The 13,658-nt window shown below is 42.1% G+C and overlaps 1 protein-coding gene across 1 annotated transcript in view; it reads right to left on the reverse strand.

Moving 5' to 3' along the window:
* The window catches only part of LMCD1 (LIM and cysteine rich domains 1), a 92,252-nt gene that overhangs the window by 14,155 nt on the left and 64,439 nt on the right, over nucleotides 1–13,658 (reverse strand). The window contains exon 4 of the mRNA XM_038740178.1: nucleotides 7,018–7,353. Coding sequence (XP_038596106.1) covers nucleotides 7,018–7,353 — 336 coding nt within the window. The remainder of the gene's footprint in view (nucleotides 1–7,017; nucleotides 7,354–13,658) is intronic.

A 13,658-nucleotide genomic window follows, 5' to 3' on the forward strand; every position in this document is an offset into this window, starting at 1 on the left:
TAACCAGTCTTCCTTCCCCACTCACTCAATAATTTCTGAGTACCTTCTGTGTGCAGAGAACAGTACTAAGTGCCGTATTTGTGAAAATGCACAACTATCCTTTTGTTTGCAGCTGCAGCTGCCACTTATAGGCTTCAGCAAGAGTAAATATGTTGCAATTGCAGGATGATAGAGCTGGATTAGAGCTAAGGGAAGGCTTTTGAACATAAGGGTGGGTGAATTGGTTACACAGGAAAGCTATACATCTCCTTCTCTGGAGATCTGTAAATAGGATAGATTCTCATCTGTGTGTGAGAGTTTAGGTTCTCAAGGCAGGGAGATGGACAAGGCAGATTAAATGACCTCTTAAAGTCTGTTTCAGACTCATGAGTCTATAATTCTATGTATTTACATGGAAGGATCCTTTTCCAGTCTAAATAAGCCCTCCTCCTCCTCACCAAGATGACTTTTTATAAACAACTTTAATGAAACAACTTTTTTTAAACAACTCTGCTCCCAGCATGCCCTGTGCACCGCAGGCTGCCAGCGTGGACTTAAGGTGCTGCTGCTTACGCTCCGGGCCTACCCACCAGACAGCCACATGACTCCTCTAGATGCTTGCCATCCCCATTACAGTTCTCAGGGTCCTTAGCATTCCCCATTAACAGATCACCACATGCCTCCCCAGGATCCCACACCGGCCCTCTTCCACGTCATCAAGGAATCACCATCCTGACCTGCACCGCACCACCCCGGCAGCACAGAGAGAAGCAGCCTTGGCCTTGCGACACTTCCTCAGAACCTCGGGAAGGCTGGGGCAGCTGCTACTGGAGTGGTCACTGTGGCCACATTTGTGACTGACAACTCTGAGTCACAAGGAGCCTGAAGTTCTGTTCCTCTAGCCACAGCATCCTACTCATCTTTGGTTTTTGTCTTTATGTTGTCTTAAAGTTTTTTTTCATCTCTCCTTATTTGTTTGTCATCAGTTCCCCCTCTGTACTTTTAGATTGTCCTCCGAGGGACAGGGACCATATTTAATTCCCACCTGTGAACTTTTCCCCAGCATTTAGTACAGTGCTCTGAACACAGTAAGCTCTTAATAAATATTATTACTATTAAATCTTTCCTTTTGGATGCATTTACCCCTCTCAAAACTCATAATTTGTTTTCCTCAGTTTTAGGGGATGGGGAAAGGTTTTTTTGTTGTTGTTGTTTTAAGGTAAGTGGATTTTCTTTTCAAGATGGGAAACCAACACACTAAAGGTGGGGGGTTCCCCAAAGTCACCATCTATAAATTATTTATTTATATTGATGTCTGTATCCCCCTCCAGGCTGTAAGCTTGTTGTGGGCAGGGAGTATATCTACCAACTCTGTTGTATTATACTCTCCTAAGCGCTTAGTATAGTGCTCGTCACATAGTAAGTGCCCAATAAATAGCACTGACTGATTGCCCTGCACACAGTAAGCACTCAATAAATACCATTGACAATGATAAGGTTTCACTACGAGTTTCAAACTTTCTCTGAAATCCCAAATTCTGAAGACAAATTCGATTTCAATTATGCTACTACCAGGTGGGCCAAAAGCAGTCTTTTGAAAACTTGTTCTAGGACATAATTTTATGAGCAGTATATATGCTCTTAAATATGCCAGGCCAAAAAAGTTAATTGCGAGCTCAATTAAATTCATAAATGCAGCAGCTAAGAAAGCAAAGCATAGTTTCTCGGACTGGACCAAATGTTTATGAGCCCCTTTAACATTGTGCTAGCCTCCCCAAAATAAACCCATTCTTGTTTTACCATGAAGGTCACTTTAAGGTAGGACCCTTCTGGCAAGTATGTCACATGTTCCAGTGTTTTTTCTAAGTTCATGTTAACTATATTGTACTGTAAGGGCTTGTGCTTACCTCTGGTTTGACAGGCATTTTCAGGTCAATAAATTTAGATTTGAGAAGCAGCATGGTCTAATGGAAAGAGCATGGGGCTACGAGTCAGAAGAGTTGGGTTTTAATTCCGGCTCTGACACTTTCCTGTTGCATGACCTTTGGCAAATCACTGCACATCTGTGGACCTCAATTTTCTCTTCTATAAAATGGCGATGAAATAACTCCCTCCTACTTAGATCGTAAGCCCCATGTGGGACTGAGATTGTGTCTACTAATGAGAAGCAGTGTGGCTTAGGGGAAAGAGCCCGGGATTGGGAGTCAGAGGTCATGGGTTCTAATCCTGGCTCCACCACTTGTCTGCTGTGTGACACTAGGCAAGTCACTTAATTTCTCTGGGCCTCAGTTACCTCATCTAGCAAATGGGGATTAAAAGTGTGAGCCCCACATGGGACAACCTGATTACCCTGTATCTATCCCAGCACTTAGAACAGTGCTTGGCACATAGTAAATGCTTAAATACCATCCCTATCTTTATTATTATTATTACGTTTGCATCTGCCCCAGCTCTTAATAGTATGCTTGGCACATAGTGAGTGCTTAACAAATGCCACAGTTATTGCTATGGGATTTCTTTTTTGGAGGGCAGTGATGATAGCACTATCTGGAACGAAAGCCCAGGCTTCAAAAACCTATCATATTGGGTATCCTCCCAGTGTAGGCAGTGAGAGTATAATAAAACTGTCCTCTCTCCTGAGGATGTAATTTGAGTGCTGTGTATCTGCAATGACATTCATTCTCTTTGAAAGATGGGCTTTTTAAACAGGATTGTATAATTGCTTCTCATTAACTCCTGGGAAAGAAAGAAGACCTTCTTTTTGACTTTAGTGCCTGAGAGCACTGATTGAGCAGTCAGCAGCTTTTTTATTGGTTTGAAGTCCTAGATGAACTTCCCCAAAACATATTATAGGAATGGAAAAAAAAATCAGAGTTTCATTTAAGCTATTTTGGCACTTGTGTAAAGGGGAAATAAGCTATGCCCAAAGTGTTCTCTGAAAATATAATGAGAATGCTATTTAGGACAGCTTATCCCTGTGAATTACAGGATGAGGACAATACCACAAAATTCTTAATGAAGGTCTTCAGTTACGAGCAAATTCATTTGACAGTCTTGTCCAGATGACAAAAATGGGGAACTCCTCATTCCTCCATCTGACACCTTGAGGCAACTTGGTGAATGTGAGAGCTTTAAAAGAAATGGGAACATGTATGATCTGGTATGCTCTCCCCATTGCCTCTTCTGACATTTGTCTGCTGTGTGTCCTTGGGCAAGTCACTTCACTTTTTTGTGCCTCAGCTACCTCATGGAAATTGAGACTGTGAGCCCCTTGTGGGACAGGGATTGTGTCCAACCCAATTTGCTTGTATCCACCCCTGAGCTTAGTACAGTGAAATGCAGGATAACTCGTGAAAAAGAGTTATCAGGAAAGGGTTGAAGTTAAAGGTAACCATAAAACGTTCACTGCCCATGAAATGGGTTTAAAAGAAATTCTGAATGGGGCTGTAGATGCCTCTCCCCCCACCTTAAAATGAACCATAGTTTGTTTCCATCTCTGCTTTCTTTTTTCTTTTGTTAGTTTTTTTCTTTTGTGGGGCATTTGTTAATGCTCTTTTGAACTACTAACAATGACGGTGTTAAGAGGAAGAAGGGAAGGGTAGGAGGGGAGGTGGAGCAGAATGCAAAAAGTTCCAATGCAAGAATTGTTGGTTTGTCATTAGTGCCATAAGAATCAGTCAGTCAATGAATCAATGGAACATAAGATTATGATCAAGGTCATTATTGGGCCAAACTATTGGTCCATCCAGCCCAGTATTCAGTCTCTAACAGTGGCAACAGGATGCTTGGAAGAATTGTCCTTCTTGACATTCACCTCAGTGAATGTCAGTGGTAAGGAATATACCAGTGGTAAGGAATATATCATCTATCATTCCTAACTTATATTTCCTACATCCCTACCTTTCCCTCTAATAATCTGTTACAGAATTATCCAACCCCTGAATTCCATTGATATTTTCAGCCAGCACAACTTTTTGTGATAAACAATTCCACATAATAATAATTATGGTACTTGTTAAGTGCTTACTATTTGCCAAGCACTGTTCTAAGCACTGGGGTAGTTACAAGTTAATCAGGTGGGACACATAGAGTCCCTGTCCCATATAGTGCTCACACTCTTATCCCCATTTCACAGATGAGGTAACTGAGGCACAGAGAAGTTAAGCAACTTGCTCAAGGTCACACAGCAGACATGTGGCAGAGCTGGGATTAGAACCCAGGTCCTTCTGACTCCCAGGCCTGTCCTCTATCTACTAAGCCATGCTACTTCTCAGCTTATCACCCGCTGCCTGAGGATGTGCATCCTGTTCTTTGCTTAGAACTTTCCACCCCAACACATCAATAATAATAATAATGATGACAATAATAATAATAATGATAAAAATAACAGTGTGTTTGCCCATTCCACTCTCTTCATGATTCTGTAAATTTAAATCATATCTTATTTCAGCCTTTTGTCATTTCAGACTGTAGAGTCCTAACTAACCCTTTCAGTCTAGTCTCATTGGGAAACGTCTCCATTCCCCTGATAAACTTGGTTCAGTGATTTATTGATTGTTTCATTCATTCATACCATGCTAGGAGAATGGGATTAGAAAGAATAACAGACATAGTCCTTGAATTTGGGGAATTTACTATCTAATAATAATAATAATAATGGCATTTATTAAGTGCTTACTATGTGCAAAGCACTGTTCTAAGTGCTAGGGAGGTTACAAGGTGATCAGGTTGTCCCACGGGGGGCTCACAGTCTTAATCCTAATTTTACAGATCAGGTAACTGAGGCACAGAGAAGTTAAGTGACTTGCCCAAAGTCACACAGCTGACAATTATCGGAGCCGGGGTATGAGCCCATGACCTCTGACTCCAAAGCCCGTGCTCTTTCCACTGAGCCACGCTGCTTCTCATCTTTTAATGTCTTTTAATGACACTAAAATCTAAAAGTGAAGGGGATGGGCTTCTCTCTATCTTCCACAGCACTATTATTTCAAGAGTGGTATGAAGACTTTCCATGGAAGTCAGTTAACATGTACAAGCTTTGTTACAGAGGAAGCTATGGTGCTGAGGGAAAATGAAGCCATGAGGGACAATAGTCACCAGGCAACTGATTTTTTCAGAGCTTCCTTTGATGACCTGAGTGTAATCCATTCTCAGGCATGATTCTTTTTATTACTAGACAATTCTCTTTTCTCTTTGAAGAAAAACTCAGATACCTAACCTCTAGCTCAATACCTTTCAGTCAGTGACCCTAGAATTTCAATCAATCAATCTATCGGTGTTTATTGAGCACTTTCTGTGAGCACAGCACTCTACTAAATGCTTGGGAGAGTACCATGCAACAGAGTTGGTATACATTCCCTGCCAATAAGGAGCTTACTGTCTACAAGGAACTTACAGTCTACAAGGAATTTACAGCCTAATTTCCTGGGGTACTTCACAGCACATTAGGTATTGTTGTTCCAAGATCTTTAGGTAAACTCTTTAATGTTTGCTTATTCGATTAAGGAAGGATGGGAGTTTACTTGTTTGCTTTTGACAATTTTGGGTGTCAGGAATGTAAGTGGGGGTTAATGTCTGCTATGTCCCTATGAATGCCGTTTTAATTCTCCATTCTGGTTCTTCCTGCTCTATCCATTGTACCGGGGGTATAAGATGAAGGCCAAATATAACTTCTGTAGTTTTCTTAAAAACTGATTGAAGAGCATGGATAGGGCTTCCAAGAGTCACTTGCATCCAATGCATCATCTCAACATAATCTTTTTTATGGTATTTGCCGGGCACTGTATTAAGTACAGAAATGCTCTGGGCATGTCACTCCCCTCAAAAATCTCCAGTGGTTGCCTGTCAACCTACGACTCAAGCACAAACTCCTCACTCTCGGCTTCAAGATTCTCCATCACCTCACCCCCTCCTACCTCATCTCCCTTCTCTCCTTCTACAGCCCAGCCTGTACCCTCCGCTCCTCTGCCGAGAAGCAGCATGGCTCAGCGGCAAGAACATGGGCTTGGGAGTCAGAGGTCATGGGTTCTAATCCTGCTCTACCATATGTCTGCTGTATGACCTTGGGCAAGTCACTTAACTTCTCTGAGGCTCAGTTACCTCACCTATAAAATGGGGATTAAGACTGTGAGCCCCACATGGGACAATCTGATCACCTTGTATTCCCCCCCCACCCAGTGCTTAAAACAGTGCTTTGCACATAGTAAGCATTTAACAAATGCCCTAAAATAATAAATGATAAATAAATAACCTCCTCACTGTTTCTAGTTCTCTCCTGTCCCGTCGTCGACCCCCCGGCCCACGTTCTTCCCCTGGCCTGGAATGCCCTTCCTCCACACATCTGCCAAACTAGCTCTCTTCCTCCCTTCAAAGCCCATTGAGAGCTCACCTCCTCCAGGAGGCCTTCCCAGACTGAGCCCCCTTTTTCCTTTCCTCCTCCCCATCCCCCACCGCCCTACCTCCTTCCTCTCTCCACAGCACTTGCATATATTTGTACAGATTTATTACTCTACTTGTACATATTTACTACTCTATTTTATTAATGATGTGCATATAGCTATAATTCTATTTATTCTGATGGTGTTGACACCTGTCTACATTTTTTTGTTGTTGTCTGTCTCCTCCTTCTAGACTGTGAGACCATTGTTGGGTAGGGACCGCCTCTATATGTTGCCGACTTGTACTTCCCAAGCACTTAGTATAGTGCTCTGCACACAGTAAGCGCTCAATAAATGCAATTGAATGCATGAATGAATGAAATACTGCGGTCAATGCAAGATAATCAGGTTGGACACAGTCCATGTCCCACATGGGGCTCACAGTCTTAATCCTCATTTTGCAGATGAGGCAACTGAGGCACAGAGACATGTGACTCGCCCAAGGTCATACAACAGACAAGTGGTGGAACCAGGATTAGAACTCAGGCCCTCTGACTCTCAGGCCCTTGCTCTTTCCACTCCTCATAACCCTTGAGGAAGCCCATTGTCTTGAGAGACCCAAATGCCTGAATTAAAGCTTGGTAACGTAAAAGAGACTTACGTATTCAACTTCTTTCTGTGAGTCACTAGCATTCCCATTGGTGGTGGGCTCAGCAGCACCTGCTGCTTCATTCTTCTCCTGCTGCTTGCCCTCATCTTTAGGTAAGCCTCCTTGGCCAGGAAGTGCCACCTCTCCAACACCCAGGGCATCACTTTTATATTTCTTGACAAAATCCTCCATCAGTTTGAATTCGCTTTCTGAAAGGCCCCGACAGCGTGAAGGATCTTGGTCGTAAATTGGAAGCTGCCTCATTAGCTGCCGCCGGCGATTGTATGCCCCTTCGGTACCAGTAACGGGCTGCATTTCTTTAGGAATCAGTTCCATATAATGGATTGCCTAAAGACAAAGAACAGAGAGCACGTGACCATAACAAAAATCCACTTTATCCCAGTCTCACAAAGAAGTGCAAAAAAAAAAATTATCAGCTGGCAAATCCCCACCAGTTTATTCTTCCCACCAGAGGTACACATAGAATTAGGTAAAAGAAGTTGGCATGATCTGTCCAGCTCAAGTTGTTCTTTTCCTGGGTTGCTGGGTGAGGAACTATGGCAAGGCTGTATTAACCTAAATGAAGAAGTGAAGAAAACCAGGTCATATCATCTATAATGAATTTTCTTCCGTTATTATTCCAGTTGGAATTTCTTATCAAGGCCAGACTAGAGGCATGCCCAAGATTCTTTGAATGAAAAAGTACTTCTGTTAAATGGGAATTAGTATAGCAGAACCAAAATCAGCCTTAAATTAAATTTCAAGGTCTAGAAAAATTTATCAGAAGTAGTCCACCTTTCTCACATTAAAAAGAAACCCACGGCAGTAGGATAATTTTCAAGAAGGAAATTTTGTGAAAGAATTCTCTCAGCCAAAGCATGATCCAAATGAGTTACAATATTTATCGAGACTCACTGTGGGCAGGGAACGTGTCTGTCAACTCTGTTATGCTGTACTCTCCCAAGCATTTAATATAGTGCTTTGCACACAGTAAGTGCTCAATAAATATGATTGAGAAGATCAAAACTCATTCCTATATATCAGCTTCCTCAAATTCTATAATTATTCTACAATTTACATAAACATTTCTTTTAAGGGCACTGGCTTTGCAGCATAGATTTTTTATCTCAATTTGAAAATCATTTCCCTCTAATGGCAGCACTCCTAATTAAAACTCTGTCTAGTTTAAAATTATTCTTTGTAAAGTAAAGAAGTGCAGTTAAACCGCTCTTGTACACAAATAATTCTCCAGTTTACTGCTAAAAATATCACTGTCTAATATTTTTTAAGAACAGTGTTGACAAAACTGAAAATCAGCAGAATTTAGACATTGATTTGGAGTCAATGAAATTGGTGATCATTTGAATATTTGAATAGCACCTACACACTGCTGAAGTGATTTTAGTTTATAATTAACCTTAGCAGCAACAGAGCACCATCAAGCATCCACTGTGTTCAGTGAAGATGGCAGGGTAATACCAGTGGAATCACTGAGGACAGAACGTTTTCCCAATCAATCAGGCACCTCTTTATGTACCATGAAACAACCAGTTGGCGACTACTACTCCAAGGACCCCCTCATCATCCTGAGCTCTAAACTTTCTCCTGAGAGGGAGGGGCTAAGGATGATGGGTATTTCCCTGAGATGCAGATATCCGATCAATTGATTATCATTTTTTAATGGTATCGGTTAAGTATTATTTGCCAGGCACTGTACTAAGGTTGGACACAGTTCTTGTCCCACATGGGGTTCGCAGTCTTAGACCCCATTTTATAGATCAGGTAATTGAGGCCCAGAGAAGTGAAGTGACTTGCCCAAGGTCACAGAGCAGACAAGTGGCAGAGCCGGGATTAGAACCCAGGTTGGCAGACACAGCCCCTGCCCTCAAGGAGTTTACAATCTCTCCAACAGGAAGAGCACATGGTAACTTCTCCAAAAAAGATTAAACTGGTGTTCCAATCAGTAGTAGATGCTTCATGTGTTGGGAACACCATTTGTTGTAAGGAAAATCACTGTAATTTCTAACTCCTCAGTCACAGAATTTGATTCGTTTTAAGATCATTCAACAATATCCTTCAGATTGTCAGTGGCTTATTGCATTAAAGGCCTTGTCATCAACAACAGCATTTATTGAGCACCTACTAGATACAGGGCACTGAACTAAGAGCTAAGAACATAATGATATAATAATAATAATGATAGCATTTATTAAGCGCTTACTATGTGCAAAGCACTGTTCTAAGCGCTGGGGAGGTTACAAGGTGATCAGGTTGTCCCACTGGGGGCTCACAGTCTTAATCCCCATTTTACAGATGAGGGAACTGAGGCACAGAGAAGTTAAGTGACTTGCCCAAAGTCACACAGCTGACAGTTGGCGGAGCTGGGATTCGAACCCATGACCTCTGACTCCAAAGCCCGGGCTCTTTCCAGTGAGCCACGCTGCTTCTCTAATGATCATAGGTAAATGACACCATCTCTGTCCTTCAGGAGTTTACAACCTAAAGGATGTGACAAATCTACAAGCTGACCTGATTCATTCTTCACAGGCACAGGAAAGCCTCTGTTCTGTCTCTAGAATCTTAAATGAATTAATTTAGTCTATTGAGTCCTCTATTGCATGAGATATTGATCATGTTTTAGAATTAGTACTTCTTCACAGATGACTTTTAAGGGCCCAACTCATAGATTCCCACAATAAACCATGGGTTTGAGGCAAATTTAAGCAGCATGGCTTAGTGTAAAGAGCATAGGCCTGGGAGTCAGAGAACCTGGGTTCTAATTCCAGCTCTGCCCCTTGTCCACTGTATGACCTTGAGCAAGTCACTTAACTTCCCTGTGCCTCAATTACCTCATCTGTAAAATGGGGATTGAATCCTCCTCCTTCTGACCCTTAGCCCCACGTGGACTGAGTCCAACCTGATAATCTTGCATATTTCCCAGTGCTTGGCACATAGTAAGTGCTTAATGTCCATAAGAGGAAAAAAAAGAGATCATTTTCCTGTTTCAGAGTAGTTACTCTAGGGATAACTATAACCTCTCTCCTGGCTGTTAAAACAAAATCAGTCAAGAGACAAAAATATGTTTTCTTTGGAACCTAAACTTTCCAAGGGGTGTGGAATCACTATTTAGCCAAAGTTCATGATTTTTAAACTAAATCTCGATCAACTATTTGTTAAAGGCCTATTGGGAGCTAGGTTTTTTTTGTTACTGTTGCTATTATTTTTTTCTTTTACAAAAAATGGTCCCTAAATGACTTCACCATTTAAAGGAATGCAAAGACCTTATATGTATATGTATGTATATATGTATGTATATATATATATATAGTGAAATTTAATCAACTAATTAATCAATGGTATTTATTGAGTGCTTACTCTGTCCAGTGCACCATTCTAAGGAGCTTGGGAGAATAGAATATGACAAAAGTGGTAGATGTGATCCCTGTCCCAGGGAGCTTGCAATCTAGTGAATTATCTGGGTTAGACTGGTTATCAGGAGACAGATGCAGGGGCAAATGTACTAGGATAAGAACAGATGCAAGGGAATACGAACCAAATGATACTAACCAAAGACAGGTGTTGGAGTGGAGAGAAACAGCAATGGCATGAGTAAGAAAAAGAAAAAAAATAGCCACTACTGCAGTTGCAGCCTTTGAGGCCAAAAGATGGAGACAGTTGTACTCTTAACTGGTCCTCACCCTGCTGTTCCACTTCTTGCCTCCACCAGGAACCCAGAAAGAAGTAGAACAGCAGCAACAGGAAAGGGTAAGAGTATTATCTCCAGCCATTATAGCTGCCATCACCAACATTTTGGATGCCATGTTTAGGGTCCTTTTCTCACACTCCATCAGCCCTGACTCATGGGCTTTTGCACACCAGGTTCCCAGGGAGAAGGCAATGCCAAAAGTATAACCAATTATAATTTTAACAGTAATCCACCAGAAAGTCTAAGATATTCAGCTTCTTAAAAAAAAAAACCTTTTACCTGAATGCCAATCATGGGGTTTAGTGGTGTAAGTTTAAAGTCTTGGCCATTAAGTCTAAGGTAATAGTAGCAGTAATAATGGTACTTACTGGGCACCTTCAAGTGTAATGCACTGTGTTATAAGCTAGAGAAGTGTAAGAAAAACACAAGACACTCTGCCCACAAGAAGGTTTCACTTTAGTCAGGGATCAGAACCCAGGTCCTGACTTCCAAGTCCATGCTCTATTCTCTAGGCCACCTGGATTCTCAACCTCATCTCACCATTCCTGCTCACTACAGGTGTAGAGCTTGATCCAAAGCAGGAACAGCAGTCTTTGGCATAAGAAAGGAAAAACTGGCTAGGGGAGGGAATCTCAATTGCTCCTGTAAAGAATAGACCACCCAAGAGCATCATCTCCTACCCTCTGCTGAATCTGAGAATGGGCAAGTGTAACTTGAGTGGAGGATCAGATTGTCACAATGGAAAGGAACTATATCTTTCACATCTCCGGGCCACCAAAATATCATTTCACTTTTATTTCTTTCAACCTGCAGGTTGCAGGACCCCTACAGCCAAAGTAGTGGGCAAACCTGAGGCAATTCACATCATTATCAGTGAGTTTTTCAAAACACTTATATACACAGGGCACTGTGCAAGATTTGCCAATAAGCACAGCCCCTGCCTAGCAGGAAGTTGTAATCTAAATGATTAAATAATTACCTCAGTGCTCAATTTCACTTTTGCTGTGAAGACTGGGCAATTTTTCCAAGAACAGCACTGGGTTAGGGAACTCAGGTCAGGAAGAATCTTTAGCTTTCTCTTGTAACAAGCTATCAGCTGCTGAGCATTTGAGGAGGCATATTACTACCCATGTTACTATTTCTTGGTACTGGGCTTCTGATTAGATTGTGTAGGAATGGTGCTCAGCTCTCCAAACACTCTTTGGAAGCAGTCCAAACAGGAAAAGATTTTACTAGTCAACTTCTCATTTCCCATTGTATCTATCAGAGGTAATTTGATTGTCCCTTTGTTTCCCAGTGTCTTGGGCCATCTTGGCCTCTTCCAGGAATTACTTTGGAAAGGTCTGTTCTTGCATCAGAGATTTACTTGCTGGCCTACTGGCGTGGGCCATGAAAGGAAAGGGAGTTTCTGTGGTGGAGACCTCCTTTCTTATTGTGGATTGAAAAGCTAACTGGCAGCCAATTGGCTACTTGCCATTCAATTGAAAAGGCTGGCCATTTCCAGCTCCTGCTGACTTACTTCTAAATAGTCACTGTTCGCAGCTGGCTGGTTCACAAACAGGGAACTAGTGACCTGAACTGTGGAACAGACTACCTATGAGAGTAAATAACTGGCTGCTTGGAACTGGGCAGAAGTTTGTCAGTTAGTCACTTAACATGAGGTCATTGAGACCAACGTTTTGGACAGATGGTGTTAAATTGCACACTAGAAATCACAGTGGTCTGCGCATGCCTAAATGAAAGGATCTGCTGGTGGGGAGACCCCTGAGCCTCAGCCCCCTTTGCCACTTGCACCAGAACCTCTACTTTCCCCTCTCTGATTAGTGTGATGTTTGTAGCGGCACTGAGCCTCGGAACCGGGGGGCAGGAGTTCCGTTTGGGAACTGGGTGGTAGGATGACCTAGTGGACAGAGCATAGGCCCGGGAGTCAGAGGACCTGGGTTCTAGACTGTAAGCTCATTGTGGGCAGGGAATGTGTCTTTGTTGTTGTATTGTACTCTCCCAAGGGCTTAGTACAGTGTTTTGCACACAGTAAGCACTTAATAATAATAATAATAATAATAATAATAATAATAATAATGATGATGGCATTTATTAAACGCTTACTATATGCAAAGCAATAATCCTGGCTCTGCCACTTGCTGCTTTGTGACCTGTGGTAAGTCACTTCAATTCTCTACATCTCAGTTTCCTCATCAGTAAAATAGGGACTTCTTCCTACTTAGACTGTGTGCCCCATGTGAGGCAGGGAATGTGTTCGTCGTGGCTTTGTGGTTCTCTTGTGTCTCCCCCAAGGTTTAGTATACTATAGTGTTTGACACAAAGTAAACAGTTAGATACCCCCATTATTGGGAGCTGTGGCAGATGGGGGCTCCGTGCTGGAAATGAGAATCCGGAAATAAAAGCACCCAATATTGTAACCAAAGCAGACAGAGCACAGACCAGCTGATAAGGACTGTCCAGTATAAAACTGGGTGTCTGACACCTAAGCAGGGTCCATAAGGGCCTTAATCCATTCTAGACTGTGAGCCCATTGTTGGGTAGGGACCATCTCTATATGTTGCCGGCTTGTACTTCCCAAGTACTTAGTACAGTGCTCTGCACACAGTAAGCACTCAATAAATATGAATGAATGAATGAATGAATGAATAAGGACCCAGATTGGCATTGGCCCAATTGGCACAGCCCCAGATGCCTGGGGAACATCCTGGGAAAATTTTCTGTTGACATTTTGTCTCAGGAAGGCAAAGAAATGAAAGAAACAGTTTTGTCAGAGTGCTGTTCAGTCCCAGTGTAATGTTTCTTTCTTATCTATTCAGATCCTGAAGAGACCTTTAACACAACTGGTATTTACTTGACAGACATTGTCTTGAAAGAGAAGGAAGTTCTCTCTGATGTCTTTTGGTGTCCAGGCCCTAAGGTATAACCTACATTTTCTAAAGGAAAA

The sequence above is a fragment of the Tachyglossus aculeatus genome, chromosome X1 (genome assembly GCF_015852505.1).
Source record: "Tachyglossus aculeatus isolate mTacAcu1 chromosome X1, mTacAcu1.pri, whole genome shotgun sequence".
NCBI classification, from domain to species: domain Eukaryota; kingdom Metazoa; phylum Chordata; class Mammalia; order Monotremata; family Tachyglossidae; genus Tachyglossus; species Tachyglossus aculeatus.